This window comes from Sinohyriopsis cumingii, chromosome 13, assembly GCF_028554795.1.
Source record: "Sinohyriopsis cumingii isolate HCF-2022 chromosome 13, ASM2855479v2, whole genome shotgun sequence".
Taxonomy (NCBI): Eukaryota; Metazoa; Mollusca; class Bivalvia; order Unionida; family Unionidae; genus Sinohyriopsis; species Sinohyriopsis cumingii.
In genome coordinates, this window is record NC_142973.1 from 14,674,027 (window position 1) to 14,697,020 (window position 22,994).

Below are 22,994 nucleotides of genomic sequence, written 5' to 3' on the forward strand. Positions count from 1 at the left end.
CCAAGCGTATGAAGTTCCAATTGAATTCCAGTGGTATTTTAAAAAAATCTGAATGGGTTAAGGTGCATATAGTCTCGAACGTGTTAATGTGTCAATGGCCGGTTATGTGGTGATGTGCTAACAATCTTTTCCTGTATCACATTGGCATCATGCAAATGTTCTTTTCTGAATTCACTATAATTTCAAATTAAAGTTTAAGTCTGAGAATATTATTGAACACTTTATAATTCCAGTGAATAATAATTTAATAAATAAATCCACCCAAACTGAAAACTGAACGCAACAGTAAGACTCATTCTGCTTAGATATTAAGGCGAACTTGAATAATCCAAACGTAAACAAGATCATATACCCCTCTATTTGACCTAGGTCGCAATTACATTTTTCTGAAATTACTCTGTTACTGATGAGACTGTATAGTTTCGTAGTTTGCAACGAGTTAAATTTTGAAAGAAACGGAATTTCCCAGCATTCCTCACCATTATTCTGGCTTTTAAAAACAGCTTGTATTGTTATTAGAATTTTTGCTTAACTTCAATTTGATGTATAATTGATGTGCATGATTTGGGTTATAAAGTATACAGCTTGGTCGTACTGGTTAGTCTGGTTCCCTGCTTCATATTCTCCCTGCGTTGCACTGCAAATCCAAAGAAATTTCAGGCACCATATATGAAAATAGCATAGAAGTATGCCAAAATTGTCCCCATTTGGCGTGTTGCAATTGCCAACATCACTTAACACCTGTCACCCTCTCAGACTCAGAGCGCCCTATATGGGATGTAATTACAATATAACGACTGGGAACCAGACTATATTTTGACTAGACTCTTGTTTGATTGAACATACGGGGACTTGTGCACATCCGGGAGCTCAGTGTAGCTGAAAAATGTCGAGACGTTCGGCTGGAGAGGGTAGCCTGTTTGTAGGCCGGCTGGGTAAAAGTACTCGAGTGAGAGACCTTGAAGATGTATTTGAACCTTATGGGAGAATGACAAGATGTGAAATCAAATATGGTTAGTTTCTTCTTGACATTGACAGAGTTTATGCAACGTGGTGGAACGACTCAAAATGGCGGAACCAAATGGCAAAGCGTGCATTACTTGAAATTGAATTAATGGGATCAGATTAGTTACACCGTTTTTGATTAATGAATATCACGTAGTTTAATTTCTTGTTTCTTATTTTATAAGGATGCAGCAAAAATTCTGTCTGTATAAATTTGCATGGCTTGAACACGCTGGCATGTTGCCGACCCCCCCCCCCCCCCCCGTTTAAAAATGAAGAGCATTCTTGATATACAAAACGAAAAACATGTTCTGAAACAGTAGTTTCATTCATCAGCGTATAATTTCTAACCTCACTTCAGCCAGATGGTCGCTAACAAAAACGTATTGTTTGCGTGTTAAAGTAAGTTTTAAATTTTTTTAATATAAATATTAAAACTTTTTGAGACTAGTCCTACAATGTGTACTGGTTGGAGACCAATTCTCGCCACTTTTTCCTGTTTTTTTTTTCAAATCATCCACTACCGTCATGAACTTGCTCCTTGGCAGTAGAATACATAAAAGCAGGGCCTTTAACATTTTTTTTCCTCGTGTTAAATGTGAAATCAGCAACATGAACGGTTACGTGGGGACCGTTAGTTAAAACGGTGTTGGTGTTGAACTTTACGGGAGAGTCAGTACCAGTTGTCGCCACATGTTGAAAATTAATGATCTGCTCACACATGGTTATTGGATTATATATATTTTTTCTTTCATTAAAAGAAAATTTCGTTTCTGATTAATTAATTTTTAATTTGTATTGCTTTGTAATTCAAATTAATATTCTTTACCAGTTACGATTTATGATAGGAATGCATGAAATTTTACTTAATCACTGGTTGAACAAACGGGGATCTTTTAACACATTATGTGACATGTAAAGGTTACATTAATGTCTACTTCTTAATTGAGGATGCTTAATTTTGGACATGTTGTAATTCTCCTTTACAGCATCTGCTATAAAAGCAGGAGCCTACATTAAGGTATTGTTTTATGATGTAGTTATTGTTGACCTATGTATGCTAATTGTACCACGTGACTCCCCGCATCAGTAAATGGAGGCGTAAGGGGCTAAAGTGGGGATTTTGGTTATTTTCTTTACTAAATGGATTTACCGAATGCTTATTTTTGCTCGGACTTGTCAGCTTAAATCAATCTTCTTATTTTCTAAACAGGAACCAAAACTTCGCGTGCGGTCACGAGTTATTATTACTATGGCGACAATTGGTATGGGGCAAGAATTGGTCCCTAACCAGTAAACCCTCAACCCTGATTTTTGTTTTGGGCATCAAGGTCTTACTGCTCAAAATATGGCGCTGTGTAGCGTGTTCCACTACAGTGTCAAATTTTCAGGAATATTTTACACTTGGCAGCCCATATTGGTGCTTTTCTACAAATATACTTTATAATGTTTTACATGGACTTGACTTACTCTGATGTCGTTTTCCTAATAAAATTCCCTCACAAGCAAATGGACATGCTTTTGGGTTCATTTGGCTGGAATAGAGTGGAAGCTTGCATTACCAAAATGGGTTAAAAGGATAATAAGAATTTTAAACGAAACGAGCTATCTAAACATTTTCTTAAATATTAGTATAACTCTGTACACTTCATTAAAGAACTATACTTCAACTTAACCCGATTTTGGCATTCCCAGCTTCCATCGCTTTCCAGACAAATGAGATGTAGGCCAACAAAACTTGACAATGTGTCCATTTTCTTGTGCGAGAATTTGAATTAATTAGAATAAAAATATCAGAGTAAGTGAAGTCAGACTAAAACATTATGACTTCAGTTTGTTGAAAAGCATCGTTATGGGATGTCTAGTATGAGATATTCCTGAAAATTTTACTTTAGTTACGATGTCTTCCTGCATCAAAACATGCTACACAGCATTGTTATTTAGGCAGTAAGACTTCAACACCCAAAAACAAATATCAGGGTCAAGGGTTAACATTGCAGGACTAGGGTCAGACTTGCATATTTCACAACTGATCAGGCATGTGGAGCTTCATACACCATTGTTATTGCCTTAGTGGAACTTTTTGTTTCTTCTTAGTCACTATCTAAACCTCCTCATGAACTTTGGACCGAAATTTATTTAGAGAACTTGACCTAGTAACCATCTATCCCCAGCATCAGTGAATTTCATGCCTTGTTTTGTTTAAAAGGGTTCGTTTCAGGTCAGTATTGTATGTGATTTTGGTCTCTCTTCTTTGCCATTCTGCAGTGTGTTCTGTTATTGCATAGCTGCCATGTGTCCCATTTCTTCTGTATTTGTCCCATATTTTGGAACGGAATACAGATGTTTTTTTTTTGTGTGCAAAAAATAACGGTTTTTAATTTTAAAAAATAATAAATTTTCTTGGAATGAACAGTTTAGATGGGCACTCTGTTTCATTCTGATAGAAATGTATCACATATGTATAGGAATACAGTTCTACAATATGATTGGATTTCGCAAACAGTTACCATTGTCATGGTATCTCATCTTCATAATCAACTTCAAATCATGTTCGGCCAATGTGGGTATGTGAGAAAGCTTGCCAGTAGCTTCTCATGGGTTGGTGGTTCTTTCTGTGGTTTTTCGGGGTTCTTCCTCCACCATTAATACTGGCCGCCATGTATATAGCCTATCTTGTGCTGAAAAATGGCGTTAAACCCTACAACAACAACAAATTATGTTGAATGGAAAAGCAGAATTTTCTCCAGGAAAGACGAGAAAACTGAACTGGAAGGACAATTGTGCCAACTTGTTTAAATTTGTGAAACCATCTAGTGAAGGAGAAAACTTTGTTCTGCAAATTGTGTAATGTGATTTTGCTTTTAGGCATGGAGGCGCCCATGAAATACAGGAGCACGAAAAAGCAAATAAACATCAGTGTTGCTGCTTCATCATACACAACTCTGCATGAACTTACTATGTATAGAAATACTAGAGAGAACCTTGATGTAATTTGATCGAAATTTGGTTTATTAAACTTTCTTTTAAAATTGAACCTTCCCCTTTAAGTTACTGTTGTTGCTGGTGATTTATTTTGTACACATTTTCCAGACAGTAAAGTCACAAAGGATTACTTGTATGCTAGAACAAAAACACTACGAAAATCACACAGAAGTCTTAGTTGAAGTGAAAGAAGTGCATTATTCCAGATGAATGGAGATGAGATAGTTGGGGCATCTGTGTTTAAGTTTATATCTTTTTGTTCTTCACCTCCATTTACTAATTTGATGAGGGTTTTTTTTTTTTTTTTTTTTTTTTTTCGCTTGAACTCTGGACTAGGACCTGGAGAAGATTTAATAACATGAGTATTACATAATTAAGATTAATGCCCCCCCCCCCCTTACATTTTAATGAACGTTTTTATTTATTTATTTTACAGGTGCAGAGATGGGTAAGTAATAAAATTACATTATTTTTTTATCCATGTTGGTTTATGTCAAGGTCATACTTTCATGATAGTTGATTGTCTGCTTGCTGATAATGAAGTATAAGTGTTGTTGAAGAAAGACAGACTTGGGAACTCGATTATTTTTAATTACAAGTCATTTGAGCCTCACTTCCTTTGTTATATTTAACTTGGGAGACTGCTTGTATTTACAATGGTAAGCAATGGTATGAATGCATTGAAAATCTTTTTTAAATTGAAACATTTTGATCATAATCTAAATGTTCTATGTGGAAACGACACAAATAATGTAGCTTTTGCAAGTTGATAATTTGAATATTGATATAAATGATAAATCTGCCATTTATTTTTTGGTTGAAATTCTTTCAACTAGTGTTGAGCTTACTCATGTACAGTTTTATTCCTTTTTCCAGCATATGCCTTTGTTGATTTTGAAGACAGAAGAGATGCAGAGGTAGAAAAGATTTTGAGTTTAGAAGTTTTAACATTTACAGAAACTGAATAACAATAAATGTTGGTGAATCCAACCTCTTGTGATGGTTACTTTTGAAATTCATTATCAGTAGTTGTCAAGTGGCAGTTATATTACAAATAAAATTATACAGGAGTGGTTATTGTAGGTACGAATAAGATGGCAGCCGGCTTAAGAATTGTTGACTATGGCAAAATTCTAAGATTGAAAGTATTTAAATTTAATCTAAGTGAATGACTATTACTTGTGGTGAAATAGAGTAACATTAATTATAGATGGTTGCTTTATATGTTTTTAAAGATAATCTACATACATGTGTATATTTATATATATCTATGGTGTATCCTTTTTAGATGTGCTATATATGCATATTAATGATATTTTCCTAAATTTACATATAACTCAGCAGACCTCCCACAATCCAGGTACCAATGAGTTTAGAAAAGTCCTCCAACCATTCCATGCCTAGCCAAAGCCATTTGATAATGCCTTTCCACAAAAGTCATGCCGGCCGGCCAGGCTTCCTGTCCAATTTTCCATGGCCAGACCACCTTAGCTGGGCCTCCGAACCATTTATTTCTCCAAACCGTGTTGTTTCCGTGCTCAGTTGGACCATTTTCTAGACCCCTTCTGTACCAATGATCCGTCCATAGTGTTGTAAGATTTCCAAGTGTAACCCAGATGACCCGATTAGCCTGAGCAACTGGTCGATGGTCACTCAGTCCGAGCTTTATCATGTCCATCTTTAGCCATGTGACCAATGCCACATGACCAGGTTGGACCCAGGCACCTGCGCCATCGTCATCAGCGACATTAATAAGCCTCTGACACAAGATAATGGGAGTATGTCAATAATAAAATATTTTTAGCTCACCTGGCCGTGAGGCCATGTTAGCTTATGGTATGGCTCTGCATTGCCACTGTTATGTGCCCATTGACAATTGCTTTTTCAAAATTTTCAAAAATCACTTTTTACTCAACAGTTTTACTCAAACATTGCAGACATTGGCCTGGTATAATGGCCTTTCAAGTGGTTTGCATGTATTAACATATAAATAAAACCAAAATTTGAGGTAATATTGAAATACACAAAAATATTATAACTGAAACGTTACTGAATACATTAGAGGCTGTTCAGGTTACATATACTCTAGATTCTTGAAGGGCACGTGGAAAATGGAATAGAAGACATCACTTAACATTTTTGTCATTTTCGTGTGAATCTTTGTGATTTTAGTACCCTAGGATGTATTTTTTGTTTAAGTGTAAAACCTCTACATTTCCTGGATCCCATATATATATTTAACTGGAACAGTTTTAAGCTCATAACTCTCATGGCCAAAAACTAATCAAATACCTTCAAGAGGCTTTGTCAACCCCAACTCAAAATGTTTATTGTCACACACCAGTAATTTGTTTTGCTCACCACTAAAACCTAACTTTAATGCATCAAGCCAAATGAGTCAGCTGTTAGTACCATATTTATAAGTCTGTGGTACAACTAGACCAGGGTTTGAACCCGCGACTTCATCATCTAAGAGAGTGGTCAGCTGTATCTAGCCATTCTTTCTTATGAGGTTGTGACCTACATTTTATTCTTTTCTAACACAAGACTTGCCAACCCTTAAGATTTTGCCACAAGTCTTACATAAATGACCATTAAAATAACTGATGGAATAAAAGCAAAACCTATGAAAAAATTAAATTGTTTCTGAAAAATCAGAATAATTGGTTCATCTGTGTTTGATTTGGATCTGGATTTCATATTAAATTTAGTGGAAATGTTCAAGGAACAGAACAAACTTTACAGCAGTACTTCAGTTACTTTAGATGGCACATATTTTTTCATGCAAAGCATCTGCATGATCATACTGTTAATTATATATTTTTTAAAAATGGCATCCAGCAAGCAATGCATGCTGAAGACAAAGGGTAAAATAAATCTCTTTAAAAGTGTTAATTATCAGCACAGAAGAACGCTTCGGAATCTTCAGATTCTTGCGAATAAAAACAGGAAGGGACACTTAGATTTATTGGATATCTCTTGGTGGGAGATGTGATTTCCTTTGTCATGTGAAATCGGGGAAAAATATTCCAAGGCCATTTTGCTGCATAGGGTTTAGAACTGCAGTTTGTGCAACTGTACTAGTGTTAAATAAGGTTAACATGTATTTTACAAACTTTTCATTTGAACATAATGTTCACTGATGTTTTGATTACCAAACCTTTAACTGTTTTGCAGCTTAACAAGAGCAGTTTATGAAATTTGTTGCACCTTGCTGATATGTGTCTAACTTATGGAAAAAAAATCAACTGCCTTACTGAGAGGGTATTATCAGGGTTGGCAGGTCTGTAACACCTGTAAAGTATCTGTGCTAATGACCACATATATTCTTTTATGCTGCATGTACCCTTGCCTCTCAAATGGCCCATTCGTACTAGTGCAGTTGGAGGTAGGAATAATTAGATTGTTTACTGGTAACCCTCTCTCTTAAAGTAACCGATGCCTGAACTATGATCATATCACTGGCTGTCTGTGATTTTAAGCTAAATCTGACATCTGGGTGTAGCTTCTCAAAGCATATTTTAACATCGGTTATTTTTAGAAATAATGTACAAGCAACCTTAGTCTGGTCTTTTCATTGACTTCTGAGAGTGCCTGTACTCTGATATAGCCAAAAGGCTTTTTTTTTATTGTTGTTAATTATCTGTTGCAGTATGTATATATGTATGGATGTAGTTGAATTGTATGTCAGTACAATACTGGCTATATGGGGACAATTTAAAAGTTAAAATTTTACAGCTAATAAGATGAAGATTCAAAATTTTAACAAAATCTTTGATCAAGCAGACATCCAAAATTTTGTTTTCAGACTGTTTAGTCTGTTGGTTTTTTGGTTTTGTTCATCATTATTGTTTACCCTAGCTGCTGGAGATTAATTTGGCGAGTTATGGAATCATAATAAATTGGTTTTTACTTGAAATGACTACAGTAAGTATACTTCTACAAAGTGGTTGGTAAGCTTGTTTTAGCAAAGCATAAGAGCAGACCAAACCTTAGTCAAGAGGGGCAATGCAGTCAGTAATTGTGGATAGTACAACTCGTTAATTGTATCTGCATATCAGAAAATATGATTAAATTTGTGTAATGTTGTACAGAAAGCTTGAAGGACTTGTATTTTGAAAATTTTCTCCACATTTGGCCTTTGCAGTTGCTCTAGCTGTACATTTCTTCACACTATCCTAGTACAGTCTTTATTGGCAAATACAGATGCTTGGTTTGGTGTTTTCCTAGTACACTCTTAATTGCCAAATACAGATGCTTATTTTGGTTTGGTTTGGTGTTTTATGGCACAGCAACACATAAACCCCAGCATTTTGTTTTGTAATATTTCAAAACTTCTTCACTCTTGCATGCCAGTACTTATACTTTGTTAGTTATAATTGTAACATGTTTCTAGATCAGAACTATATTCTACATTTTAATTGTACAAAAGCTTGGCATTGCATTTTAAGTGCATTAAAGTGTATTAAGTCCATCTCAACTGTACTATAATATTTATGTGAAGTAATTTCTCCACTGCAAATAAGATAAATTTGGCAAAATTAGGGAGAAGTTTATTATTTTCATGTCAGATGATTGAGATATTGATGAAATCCTGTTCGAAGTTGACAAAATCATTGAAGAAAAAAAAATCTAAATTTGTTGCATGACATTTGTTGTAAAAGATTACGCATTGAAAATAGGTTACAGTTGAAAATCTGCAACAGTTCTCATACCCGAAGTCTACTTTTCATGTCACTGATAAGAAATGATAAGCTTATTTGTATTGGGCCCTGTTTCACATCTTATTTCAACTATCACTTGCAAACTTTGTGTAGGAATTCCATGCATGGCAGTATATTTTCTGGTATTTGTGCTCATTTAGACTCGAGACTTTTCAAACTTTCCATCTTTTTCCTTGACTAAAATTTTGTTACAAAACTATACATCTGCTGTGATTATTAATGGATTGAAACAAAAGAATGAGTAATGTGAAATTGGTGCAAGGTAGAGTGAACTTAACTTTATGGCCTTTGTGGGTGAAATTATAGACTTAAGTGGATATTTTGTCCAAATTACCCCATAGTGTGAACTTGGCAAGTATTCATATTGTACAACAAAACTGAATTGTGAAGAGTACGAGTGAGAATAAAGCTCCTTTATAGTGAATGATGTGCATTCTGTGCTTCAGAAGGACATTTTTTTTTTGGACTAGCTGTTTGGGTAGCTGAGAGTACATACTAGTAATGGTTGATTGCACCTTCTGTGCTTTGATTTGATTCAAAGGTACATGTGGAGTCTCGTGGTCTAGCAAGGATTGGATGACCCAGAATTGTATTGTTTGACTTTGGCTTCCAGAGACACCATGATTTGAGTGTAGGATTTCAGAGAGCATTTTTTCAGTCTGGAGTCAAATGCATTGAGCACTGAGCCACTCGTGTTCTGCAGATACAGATGATTAGAAAGTTTGCATCTCGCGTGGAAGTTATAATACATCTTGGGATGCACAGATGAGAACTGCCCATTTTCTAAAAATGTTCCTGCCATTTTGATAACCTACATTGGATATGGCCACCTTTATTTAAAAACAGAAATCCTTAAAACAACACAAACTAATCTGTACAAGTTAACAAAATTTTCCAAATGATGATCCACCATCAAATATGGCTGCTATATGAGAACAACCCTTGATAATTTATCAAAACCCACTAGACTGTTAATACATTTGATGAAAGATCCTGGCTTCAATGCCTTTTGGATTTATACAAATAATGCCAATCCACCTTAAAACAGCCATATTACTCAACAACAAAAAAATAATGTGTAAGCAACATTACTAAACTAAGAAGAAAAAAAGAGAATCTGACTAACTTTGCAAAAACCATACAGGTTTTGGGCCTTGCAATATTGGATAAATGATGCTGATGGAGCAGCAGATAAAAAGATAATAAAAAACATAGGAAACTTTGAATCGGTTATTTTTCTTAATATTAAGTTGAAAGCATTGAAAGAAATGGATGTAGTCATACTGACCCAGATTTCTTGGCAAATTTATCATATTTAACCATTCCGTGTGAACAGGTGAGTGATCTCAGGCCCACTTTGGGCTTTTTGTTTTCTTTATTGTACTTTAAAGTTGTAAGTGAATTTCTTTTGAGGTGGCATTTTACCATTGTCCACTTGTACATCTGTCTGTCCATTGCTTGATTAACTTTCCGCTCGTACTGAAGGACCTTGTGGATGCAAAACAGAGACATGTCAGAGTCCCATTTTTTTGTCAGTGTTTTGCAAAGTTGTGGCCTCTTCTCATTATTGCCAGTGGAACTTGTAGACAGGCTTCTTCAATGATATATTGTGGGTGTGCATCTGTTTATTATGGTATTGCTTATAATGATAGCATCTGGATTTGATCATATCCATTCAATAGCACCTTGATTTGGTCATATCCATACCTGTCTTTTGCCAAACTGTCATGAGAAGCTTGTTGTAGGCATGATTGTATTCAGCTATGCTCAGTGTTGACAAATGAAATTTTGTGGGCATATTTTTTTATCCATGTGCAGGTGTCTCATATTTTCAAGCTTTTACAGTAATTTTTCAAATTTGTTTGCACTTGTTTCTGATGTTTTTTGGGGTTTGACGCAAACCTTGTTGACACTTGGAAGCAAAAATGATTAGAGGTAGTCACTTGCCTTCATTTGTAGATCATCTGATTACATTTTCAGGCAAGTTCAAGTATGTCTTTACCATTCATAAGGTTTGCACACAATAATTTGCTTTACCATCTGCAGTTACCAAACTTTTGTGTGGGTTGCACTTGGGATAAGGAATATTGTTTTTGTTTTTTCAGTCAAGGTCATAGTCAGATTACAAGAAGAAAAATAGTCACCAAATGACAACTCTATGAATAGCTTGTACTTTGGATAAGAAAGAACCCCATGGATTTGGGAGACAAAATTCAAGTCACAGTGACTGGACACATGATTTCCCTATAATAACACAAATTCTAGTTCACAGACCTGAACCTAACTTAGAATGGAAGAAGCCCATCGATTTGGAAGTCAAAAAGTGAAAGGTCAAGGTCACTGACTGAAAGAGGAAAACTGGTGTTTAAAAAGGTTTGGTTGTGTAAGTGGCTTAGTTTACTATATGGTATTTTTACCCCAAAAAATGTAAACATGCATGTGGCTACCTGTTCCGATTGTACACTTCATCATTGCTTTAGAGGACTGTTCAGTGTGATTTTTGTTCCTTTCTTGAATGTGTATTTGGTAGAAAGGAAGAAATGTTGGCAGTAACTGATTATAGTATAAATTATAAAGCATTACACATCAGGTTGGTTTACTGATATCTTGATAACATGTTACTGGAATCTTTGATCAGTATTTTTTTTTTTTATTAAAATGATTTGATGTACATGTCCATCTATTATGTCAGTTTTTTTCCCCCATATATGTTTGTGTGTGTGTGTATGTGTATATATATATATATATATATATATATATATATATATATATATATATATATATATAGGAAATGATTACTGCAATGCTATGGATACTGTACTGGAAACTGTCAGGTATATTAAACTGTTAAATAAAGACTTGGCGTGCTAACTGATTCCTAAAAAATTTAGAAATAAAGGATGTAGAGCAAAATTAAACAATTACAGGTTGAGTGAGGTGCAGCATGCTCATTATAATAGCTGTTTTGCTGTTGAGTATATCCTATCAGGTAGATACGGTGAAAAGTTTAATGTCTAATTATTTAATATTTGGTTATTGTAAACTTTGAATACATTTAAACATTATGGTAAACATTGAAGCATACAGTGTGCTGTTAATGTCCTCTTGTTTATACAGCTTTGAACTTTTTGCATGAGACCTTTTTTAAAATTAAAATAAACTGAAAATCTTGTTATCTCCATTGTGGAAAAGCCACTGTATCATGCAGGCATTTTTAAAAAATCTGGTATAAATAGAAAACCTATCACCTTACCTTTGTACCACAATATTTACATTTCTTTCTGTCCAACACTTATTTTTCCCTCAATGACTTTAAAGCCATTTGATATTAAAGAACGAAACTTTCGATATTGCCCTTGTAAAGCATCACTAAGTGTATGGGAACACTTTCCCATCTGATTTGCAAAATTAAAGCTTTGAGATTAGGTAATGAAAATGGGTACTTGTGCACCATCACTAGAAGTTGCACACCTGTATCACTTGGAGGGGGTCCTGTCTTCAAGGTGACAGCTGATTTTCAGAATTCCATTACACCTTTCATTTCACTTTACCATGTGAAGGTTGTACAATGTCAATGGATGAAATTTGGTATACTTGGACATTATTTCTAGCAGATATCACATTTGGAATTCTATCTTCATTAAGATGATAAGGTTCAGTATCTTCAGTTTTCAGCACACTTTCACTGCATTTCCATATATTTAAAACCTTTTGAGATCGATGAATGATACTATGTATTCTTGTACTTTAGCACAAGTTGCATTGTGTACCATATTTATGGTGCTATCTTAATTGAGGGTTAAGGCATTGTATTTTAAGTTGTCTGTCTTTCCTTTCCACATAGAGACTTAAAGATGATGTGACTCTAACCCTTGTGGGGTGGGGAGGGATAAATATTCTCTGAATTCCTTCTTTGGTGATAAGCTGAATTTTAAAGCAGTAGAATAAAATGAATCTAGGACAGCAAGTAGAATTTCTTTTAGTGCCCTATTCCAACTCCACCTTCCAGTTTTGACAGATTCATCTATAGCTCAGAATTTCACATTCAACTTGTCTATATATACACGTTGAGACGCTTGTTACCTAAACTGTTATTAATAGGGCATCGGTCCAGGAACCACAGAGCTATCAGATAATAAGAAAATTTTATTTCAAGACTTTGAAACTTTAAGACCAGTGTCAATTCAAGGCTTATTAAATTGTATTATTTTGTCTTCTATTTTGAGTAATGTTTCAGATAACAAAATAATTAAAATTTTGTGTTGGAATTAAGTCTGTGCTTGAGACCTGTGATATAGGTTACAGTAGATCTGAACAGTTGCTACAGCCTTATTTATATTGAAATAAAGCATGCATACATGCACCATTCATGCTTGGATCTCTAGTCTTCAGGGCGAATAGCTCCAGATCTGTAAATGGCCAAAATGTTGTTTTCAGTCCTAGACCTGTATTAGAGCATGTAGTTAAAAAATTGGGCAAGTTCTATCCTTCAATTTGATTCTTAGACACTAAATCTCACATCTTTGCTTTAATGTAAGTAACCCTGTGAAAAGAAATGGAAGTCAAAGTCACGGTACTGAAGTATTAATAGTGTTTTGTTGGTTCTTTAAAGGTTTGACAGGAAGTTTCAGCATATTTGCAGAATTTTGTGTCTAAGATATATGCAGCGGTAAACCATGCAATTGAATTACTGCCCAAAAGTACGTGAATCCATATTAAAGATTTTGTCATGTGCTTACCTTTCACCAGATTGCAAAGCAATTCCAGTTTATGGTTTGGAAGTACCCTGTATATTCATTCAACTTCTTGCATCACCACTGATGTTACAGTTTAAGTTCTTTTGAAGGTTAACACAACTTGGTATGTACATGTTTTATGTGAAATACTTGTTTGTCAGCAGAAACTGTCGCCGTGTCCAAATTTATTATTTCGAATCCAGCCTTGACAACCATTGGTAGCTTTATTGTGGATTAAAAGTACTTAAAATGCATGTATGATGGAATGAAATACTTTTATCTATTCTTGAATGTAATTGAGTGTGAATTTTGTGCTTTTTGCAGTAATGCAGTTTAAAGTATGGTTAATCAGTTGGTTCATTTTGCTTCACATTGTGAAAATGAGACATGTTTATATTTTAATTGCACTTGAGTTTTGGGGGTTAATTTTTGACATTTCTATTGTAGGATGCCATAAAGTATGAAAATGGCCGGGACATTTGTGGATCTGCTATAATTGTTGAGTGGGCAAAAGGAAGTCCAAGACGTTCATTACCACCAAGTAGAAGCAGCAGGGTAAGTTTCATTAGCCTTCTGAATTTTAGCATTTAAATTTTGATGAAGCTGATGTATTCTTCTTGTTATATGGTTAAATGCCATTTTTCAGCACAAGATGGGCTATACATGGCAGCCAGTATAAATAGTGGAGGAAGAACCTGGGAAAACCCCAGAAAGAACCACAGACCCATGAGAAGCTACTAGCAGACTTTCTCAAATGCCAAAATTGGTAGGGCCTCAGATTCGAACCCACACAAACAGGTGAGATGGCAATGAGTGATTTAGGTCACTTGTGGGCCCCAGCTCATGCATTAAAATGTCTGCAATATTTATATTGTAAGGTACACATAAAATATTAGATTTTCAAAAATATAGATATATTCGTTCTTTAACTGTTGGCAAGTCTGGGTTTTGTGATAATGTTTTTCTTTATTCTTTGGCTCAGCCGTTTAAAAACCAGGACATTTTTTTTGTGTGGCATGCTGTTCACTCTTTGGACAAGTTTATTAGTGTTCGTTTTCCAAAACTGTTGGAATGGTCATCTTGAAAGTCTTGTTAACTTTGCTTCTTTTGAATGGAGTTGTTTCCTGTGCACCAAAACAAGAACCGAAATTTGTAAATTAATTAATAACACAAACTCCTTCACAGCCAGCCAGGTTTTTAAAAAATTTGATCGTTATGTTCTTCACTTGTTTCCAACATTTTAACTGGTAACCTTTTCTGAGCCTGTTTCGCTGTATGAAAAGGACTGATCAGATACGATTTTGCTCTTTTTAAAGCAGAAACTGATGGCAATGGAAAGATGCATGCTTGTAAAACATGGTGTTACGAGTTGTTGAGAGAGAGCATGACACGAAATGCTTAAAGGTTTTAAAAAAACGTGTGGAAATAGAAATGGCTGTTGCATACATGCCAACCATTACGCTTTTTTTTCACTAAATTATGCCTTACGCTTACATGTTTTGATTATGCGTTTTCGGTATATCCCGTCCCCACAAATTTAATTTGTTTCCTCATGCAAGCGTCTTTGGATGCCTCTACTCTATTCGCATACAAGCCTTTTTTGATGCCTCTACACCATTCTCATGGAAGCATCTTTTGATGCCTGCAGTAAACGTCGGCCATTTTTAGTGGGTTTTCGAAGTGCCACCTTCAGGGAAAACCCCTTATTAGATACTGCATTCATTGCTGTGAATGACCATTGTCAGATCACGTGGTCGCTGTTAATACTCTTGTAGAATTCTGCTATATAAAGTAACTGGGTCGTATTCTCCACTCTTCAAAATGGAGGTCGCGGATTTCATTCAGTTACTTGAGTTTGCACGATTAGAATCTTGAAATCTATGAAAGCTTCAATGACTTAGGTAAAAACTCTGATATTGATGTAGGCAGCAATTAGTTTTTATAAATTATCAAATTCAGATGACTTAGTGATGTAGACGCAGACAAGGAACTTATAAATTTCGAGTATGAGAAATGGCAGCTACGGTTGGTCATGCGGCTTCACCGACTTGATGGTGAATGAATTCTCCCAAGATTTTAAAGCACATAAAAAAATTCTGTGAAAAATAATTACACAGCTATAACTATCAGACTTAACTCTTAAATTTTTCCATACATAATAGATGTGTACCAAAAATATAAAATGGTTAAAATTGCTGTTAAACGTAATATACACTGCACTGCTTAACAGTTAACAGGCAGGCCTATGTGTATGGAGTCAAATAGGTAACAGGTTTTCTATTTATAGCGTACTGCACTTTGTAAGTTTTCTACCTGTGTATCGAAGAGCTAAAAAGCCATGCTCTTTTTAGAGTCTGTGTAAGAGTCTTGAAATGAAATTGGGTGGATCTAATGAAGAATGAAATGGGTATTTCGAAAGTCTTTGAAAAATAGCTGTCTGTATGCACCATACAGTATCAAATATGGGATCAGAAAGTGAAAGGTCAAAGTCATTGGCTGAAAGAAGAAAATTTATTTACACAACAAAATTTAGTTTTTGACTGTATCAAGTTTGTGGTGGACTTGCACATTAGATTAGAATGAAGTATGTTGATTTTGAAACAAAAGTCTGTGTCCCTGACTGAAAGAAGAAAATGTTTTTTTGATCTCTGGACCATGACGTTGAAAGGTTGGCAGGCACTTGAAGGTATGAAAGATGCATGTTGGTTTTGAGTGCCAAAGTCAGAGTCTTGCTGACTTAAAAAGAAATGGGTTTTACATAATTTTTTGTTTAGGTCTACTTGTCCATTAGCTACAAATTTATTTGGGCTTGAAGTATATTGGTCCTTTTGTGGAACACTTGTCTCCTGGACCTTTTGGACAGGGTATGCTTGTTTTGGGGTTTAGCACCAGTACTGAGTGCGAGATAGGTTGTACATGGTAGCCAGTATAACTGGCAGAGGTAGTACCCTTGGCAAAAATGGTAAGAACCACCAACCCATGGGAAGCCACTGGCAACTTTCCTAAATACCCACATTGGCAGTGTCCTGGAAGTGGGTTAGATGGCAGTGATTGGCAAAGGCGAATGCCTTAGACCACTGCTACCCAGAGTCCATTCTTGTTTCCTATTCATTCCTCTTGCTTTTCTTCTGACTGGCTTTGTTATTTTTTTTTCAGGGCTATGATGAGTGTTACCGTTGTCACAGATCTGGACATTGGGCCAGAGATTGTCCAGATGACCGTTTCTATGGTTATAGAAGACCTGGTCGGTCTGGACGTTATAGATCCCCATCTCCAAAGCGTGGCAGAGGAAGAAGGTGAGTTGATCCCTTTGCATCTTGTTTTGTTTTCCCCTCCCTATTTTTTTCCCCTTCTGTTTCAGTAACTAGTAATTTAGGTTAAAGTTTAGTAATGAAGTAGTAGTATGGGGAGTTTCATGTCATGGGCATCTGGATTTTTAATAGAAATTTTTTACAAAAACATTAAGAATCTAATATCATTGGTTGCTCTTCCATCTGCAGTTTTTAACATTGCATCAGTTTCTTTGCAGTAGCAGTGGAGAAAGCATACCGTGTTATGTCCATCTCTTTCCAATGGTTCATCCTGAATTTTGTTCATGCTCAAAACTTTTGAAGGACTTTGATTTAAAACAAATCTTGTTTGAGGCTCACTATCAAGAAGGCGTAGGGTAAATTCACTTTTCACCATTTTTTTGAGAATTTTTTTTTTATACATATTCCCTATTTTCACCTTAAGATAACACCCCAATCACATTACTGTTAGGACAATAAGCTTGCCATCTGATAATCCAGCCCTCCCCCCAAAAAAGAAAAGCCATCTCTGCCGTATATAATATCTAGACAAATGTATTAAGTTCTGCCTATTTCCTCTGCGCTGCAACCAGATGTTGCCCGTTTTAAGCTTTCATTACACTATAGGCAACATGATGCTTTTGACCTCCCAAATATCCCGTGTTATTTCAAAGGTTTTGCCCACTCTGCATGAATGATCTGCCCCTTTGACTTTGTGGTCAGCATTAGAGGTTAGTGTTGCCTGCCTAGTGATAATGTGACTGGGTGGGACTTGTCTGCATCATCATGCCCCAGAGCTAAAAACCCAAATCACAAACACACACATCCGCTTGGAGAGGACCATTTTCATGTTCAAAGCTGCCATGGAAGAAATTTTCAGGGTAGGCCACTGTCGGAATGTCCTCAATCCCCAACAGTCATGCAGGGTACAAGGTCATGGCTGCAGTAGACCTAGACAAGATCATTAATCTCCAACTGGTACAACTCTCATTTGTATGGTACAGATCGTTGAACTTGTAGAATCTATTTCCAGCAGGATCTGAATTACAAAAAGATAGTTATTGCAGCTCCTTCGGTTATTCCAAGGGGCATTGGATCGATATTCATCTGGGTCATCTTTTCATGTGCCCCTTACAGATGACATTGCTGGCTTCCCTTTTCCAATCCACTCAATCCAAAGGTCAGGATCATGAATGAGATGGTGTAATTCCTGTATTAGTGGAGCAACCACATCACAGGCTACAAGTCGGGAAAATTGTCCACAAATCATGTCAGATAATTTGATGGTGTTGACTAATATTGGTGTAGTTATGTGCGCAAGTTTGTGTATATGACCAAATCATCAGAACTGAATTCTGGTTTGGCAGTGTCTGATGCACAACTCATTATCAATGTACACATCGGATACATTTTGCGCAGATTGAATATTCTGGAGAAAGGGTCTGATGATTGAATTTACTTGGTTTAGGATCATTCATTGAGGGGTCTTCCTTGAGACGAGGTGGAAGTGTCAACCTTGTCTGCCCAGTTTCAGACCCAGAAACTTGAGACACATTTTCAATAAGTTTGGAGGGATTGTGTGCCATTGACTACTCACCCTTAGTACCAAAAAAAAAAATCACAGAAATTTAGTCAAACTGCAATCTGATTTGACAAAAGATCTGTTTAGGGAGACAACAGTCAAGCTGAATCTTCTCGATGGTGGTCACAGATGTTCCATCCCTACCCAGAATGACTTCTCCTTTATGCCTGGCTCTTGTCCAGGTAGCCTTGCAAAGGAAACAATTTAGACCTTTCCTTGTTGAGTATTTAGTGACCAAGACAGCTCTCCACTGTAAAGGTTTATAAAGAAAAGTGGTGTGTATTCAGGGACTGCTGTAAAGTCAGCAACATTGTCCCTTTGAGTACCTCGATTCCACAACTGGCTGTTTCTTTACTAGCTGTACAAGGAGAAAAGCTGGCCCCTCTTTCCTCAAATGATATCCGGTACTTTTGGACGTTGTGGCAGAGGGATATCAATCACGATAAAGATCTCTCAGATCATTTTAACATAGTAAACCAAAGTTGTTTTTTTTTTTAAAAAAAAAATAGAATCATTCATGGGTTTTGGCATCCATAAATTCAGATAAATTTGATCTGAATGTGAATGCCAAGAAAAAGGATATCGCCCTTCAAGCCCTATTATTGTGGCTGAAATATGTTCTTTGCTTGGCATACTCTTAAGTCTCAAAAGATAGTTTACCTCATGAAATTCAAGCAGCCTTTCTTGAATGTAATGCATAGCTGCCAACCCTCATGATTTTGGCATGAATTGCATGACTTGATACAGCGATTCATGGTATCGTGCCACATGCCAAAAAATCACAAATTCCCCAGTTCTCAAATATTTTAAATATCCCGTTGATTGCTTGTCAAGATATCGGCCATTGCCAAAATAGTCCGGCACTGCTAGTAATATTAGAACTATAGCCAATTGGTACCATTGACCCAGTAGCAAGCATTTTAGCATATTTTAATATATATATGAGTAATTTTACAAATGCTTTTGAAAGAAACTGGGGCCTAACAGGAGTTTTTCTCTGCGCATGCGCTGCCAACACTGATTTGAATTACTGTTTGGCATCACATCTTAAGCATCTTCACCACCAAGGAAAAAGAAATGCACAAAAAGGGAAATTTAGTTTGGAATATACGTCATGCTTTTTGCACATACTGCCTTAAATTTTAGCATTGGGCATGGTGACAGGGAAGATGTGATGAAGCACATTGGTAGCAAAAAGCACATAGAGGTTGGAAAACATGATAGCTTCTTCAAGTGTTGGAATTTTTTATGTTGAAAGACTAGCATATATCATAATTTGCTCGAGTTCAGTTTTCCACGCATGCGCGGACACCACTAATCGTTCACTGTTCAAGGTTTCATCTTCTGGATTAATACCATTTTGTAATTAAGCTACACTGCAGTTAAAATGTTCTCACCTCCATGGAAAAAAGATTTGTATTCCACAAAAAAGTGAAGTATAGATTGGATTACACCAAAATTTGGCCTAGCATTCAGCCTTCAAACATCAGTGTACATCATACTTTTCACACAGTAGTATGCCAAGAATTTTACAATTGGGAATGAGCACAAGGGCTGGTATTGTTGCTTAGAATTTACCTGTCATACATGTACCATGTAGTAATATTATATGGAACATGTATGACAGATAAATTGTAAGCAATGATATGAGCCCATGGGGGCATGTGGCAGAACGATGTGGAACAGCACCCTTGCAGATTTCAGTTTTGGAGTACTTGAAGCAACCTGCATGCTACCAGTGCTGAAGCATTGTTTGTGAGCTTTCTTGTTGTACATAACCAGCTTTTCGGTTTGGGATTTTCATATAAGGCAGTTCTGACCATCGAAGTGGATGGAGTTGGTGTCATGATATAGTTTTTCACTAATTGTGTTCAAAATTCACTAATTTTTATCCAACTTTTCACTAATTGTGAGTCTGGAGGGCTGGCATCTCTGGTAATGTTTCGATCTGAGACATGATAGCTGTTGACTGTCATGTGCAATGCTAAACCTAAACATTGTCCACCGTGCAAGCATCCTATTCAGTATGTTGCTGAGCTTTAAACTAGTGACAATGGTTAGTAATGGACAGGAGTTACAAAAAACAATTTCATCTTTTTGGGAGGCCTGGACTATCAGCATAATCTTCATTTTTTTCCCCTACTTTTCACAATATTGGTGATGTCACTTTTTCATCTTTTTAATTTTATATTGAAAATTGATCACAGAAAGGCTAGTACATATATAATATATGGTATAACTGATATGGTTAAACAGAATTTATTTCCTGGAAGGGACATGGTATACATTCATTTGAAGTATAGTATGCTTTAAGACTTTGATTAGTTCGAATATACTCCTGTTTCATCTGTGTAGGCAGAAAGTTAAAATATTGCAACACTACTTCGAGCAGAAAAGAATGACTTTTGAAATCTTAGTCATTCTTTGCTACTTGTGTTAAATATGTACATGGTCATATGTATATATTTTATTACATGCAAGTTTTAACAAAGGTTTTGTTACTTCCAATGATTACATTCTTTTTGAAATATGCAGATCCAGATCCCGGTCTCAGTCTCCTGAGAGACGCCGAAGCACCAGGAGAAGCAGGTCTAGGTCCAGAAGCAGGAGCCAGGAAGACAACAGGCGATCCAGAAGTGACAGTCGCAGCAAAACTAAGAGGTCTAGGAGTCATTCTAACAGTCACTCGAAGAGCCGCAGTCGTTCTAAGTCCATTTCTCCAAGTAGATCAAAAAGCAAATCACCAGGCGTAAATGGAGAAAAGAAAAGTAATAAAAGTAAATCAGCCTCACGTTCACATTCTCGAAGTGTTTCACAAGAATGAGTTGTAACCATGACTGAATCAGCAACTACCAAATAAATGGACCAATTTTCCTCGTAATTCCAGGACAACCTGGTTAAACCAACGATGTGCATATAAATGGAAGATGCATGTGCTGTGTCAGATACTGAGAAACAAAACGATAGGATGATTATGGTATTCCTTGTACTCGTTCATAAATACTTTTAGAAGACATTAAGAATCTGATGAAGTACCACACATAAGTAGAAACAATTTGAGCTTCATCTGAAACCAGACCAGTAGCAGTATTCATATTATAGGACAGATGGTCATTTCACTCTTTCCCAATAGTGTTTGCCTTTGCTGCGTAGAAAATCTTTGCTGTGCTGTCAACTATGCTATGAAAAGAACAGTGAATTTCCAGTTAATGATGAAAGTTTGCTTTTGGTAGGAAAAATTCATTTGAATGTGTAAAACTGTAAAATAGTGTTTTATTGCGATTTTTTTTAAAAATACATACTTGTCAAAACGTAACGTTTTGATGTCTACATCTTCATTATTGGTCCTTTTTTTCTTCTTATGCACAATATAATTTACACCATGTACCTTTCTCTGATCAGATGTAAATGGCCTCCACTTTGGTGGTACAATTGTATGGTCACTGACTGAAAGAGGAAAAATACACATGTTGGATGGTTTAGAAGCATGTTAATTTTAGGGTCAGAGGTCACTGGGACTAAAATGATTAAATGGTTCCACACATTACAGACCTTGATTAAACTGTGGTGATCACTTGTTCCAGAAGTATTGAAGAGGCTTATTGCAAGGCTGATGAAAATCACCCTTCCATTCTTGACTATGTAACTTCGCCCAAGGTTTTGGATGGCTTACAGTGGGGTTAAGGAAGTAACTAATTGGTTTTGGGTTAGCTTGTCGCTCCCTGAAAGAAAAAATTAATTTTCACATGACAAACATTCTAGATATGCACCTTCATCAAATCCATGTATGGTTCACACTAAGATAAGAAATAAGAATATTGATCTTGTGGTCAAATGGTCACAGATGAAGGTCATCATGTCCACACACAAATAAATGGTTATAATTGGATCTTGAATACCAGAACCAAATTTTGTCAATGGCTGGCTCTTAGGTTAAGAAGGAAACCTATAGATTGGGCTACAAAAGTCAGTAGAACAAAAATAGTAAATCATAGCAGGTTTAAAAACTGCATGCATGACTAAAGGTCAAAGACAACCATGCGCTACTAATGCCTACACTGAGGAGCCAAATGTTTACCTATCAGAAACTAGTGGGCTAGATGGATAAAGCTTGGACAATCTAGGTCAGCTAAATCCAGGTCAAAAAGGTTTACCGATTACACAGCCTTTTCTTTGCAATTTTTCTATGTTTGCAGTACAAATTTTTAATTATTTTTAATTATTAATAGATGTATTGAGCTCAGATTAATGCTTAAATATTATCCTGTTTAAATATTGTCCTGTTGTATAGGTCTGTTTAAGGTAAGTACAAAAAAGCATCAGTTTTCATTTTGGGAAGCTGTGAATTCAACACATTTAAGAATATAAGCACTCAATGATACCCTTAGGATCTGGTTACTGTGAATGATATTTGCAAGTATGAAGGCAACAGAGAATAGAAGCCTTTGACTGCTGTGACTGTATTTGAAGACATGTCAACCTCTTCTCTTTCATTGTGCTGGATTATGCAGGATTTCTTTGAGGCAAAATGTGCAGGATGTGTTTGACATACCATGAAATATTTGTTGCCATCCTCTTGAAATTTCAGTTTCACCTGCCTTCATTTTTCTGCTAAACTCTATTTCGTTTTTGACATGCATTTAAAATAAAGGAAACTTTTATCATTTTGAAA

The 22,994-nt window shown here is 35.9% G+C and overlaps 1 protein-coding gene across 1 annotated transcript; it reads left to right on the forward strand.

Moving 5' to 3' along the window:
- The first annotated feature begins 835 nt into the window (after positions 1–835).
- Positions 836–22,994, forward strand: LOC149784969 (uncharacterized). The gene is made up of 6 exons (XM_089978627.1): positions 836–1,013; positions 4,427–4,438; positions 4,867–4,907; positions 13,898–14,005; positions 16,607–16,746; positions 20,858–22,994. Exons 1-6 carry the CDS (start codon positions 887–889, stop codon positions 21,144–21,146), a joined length of 717 nt encoding a protein of 238 aa, XP_089834753.1. The 5' UTR covers positions 836–886; the 3' UTR covers positions 21,147–22,994.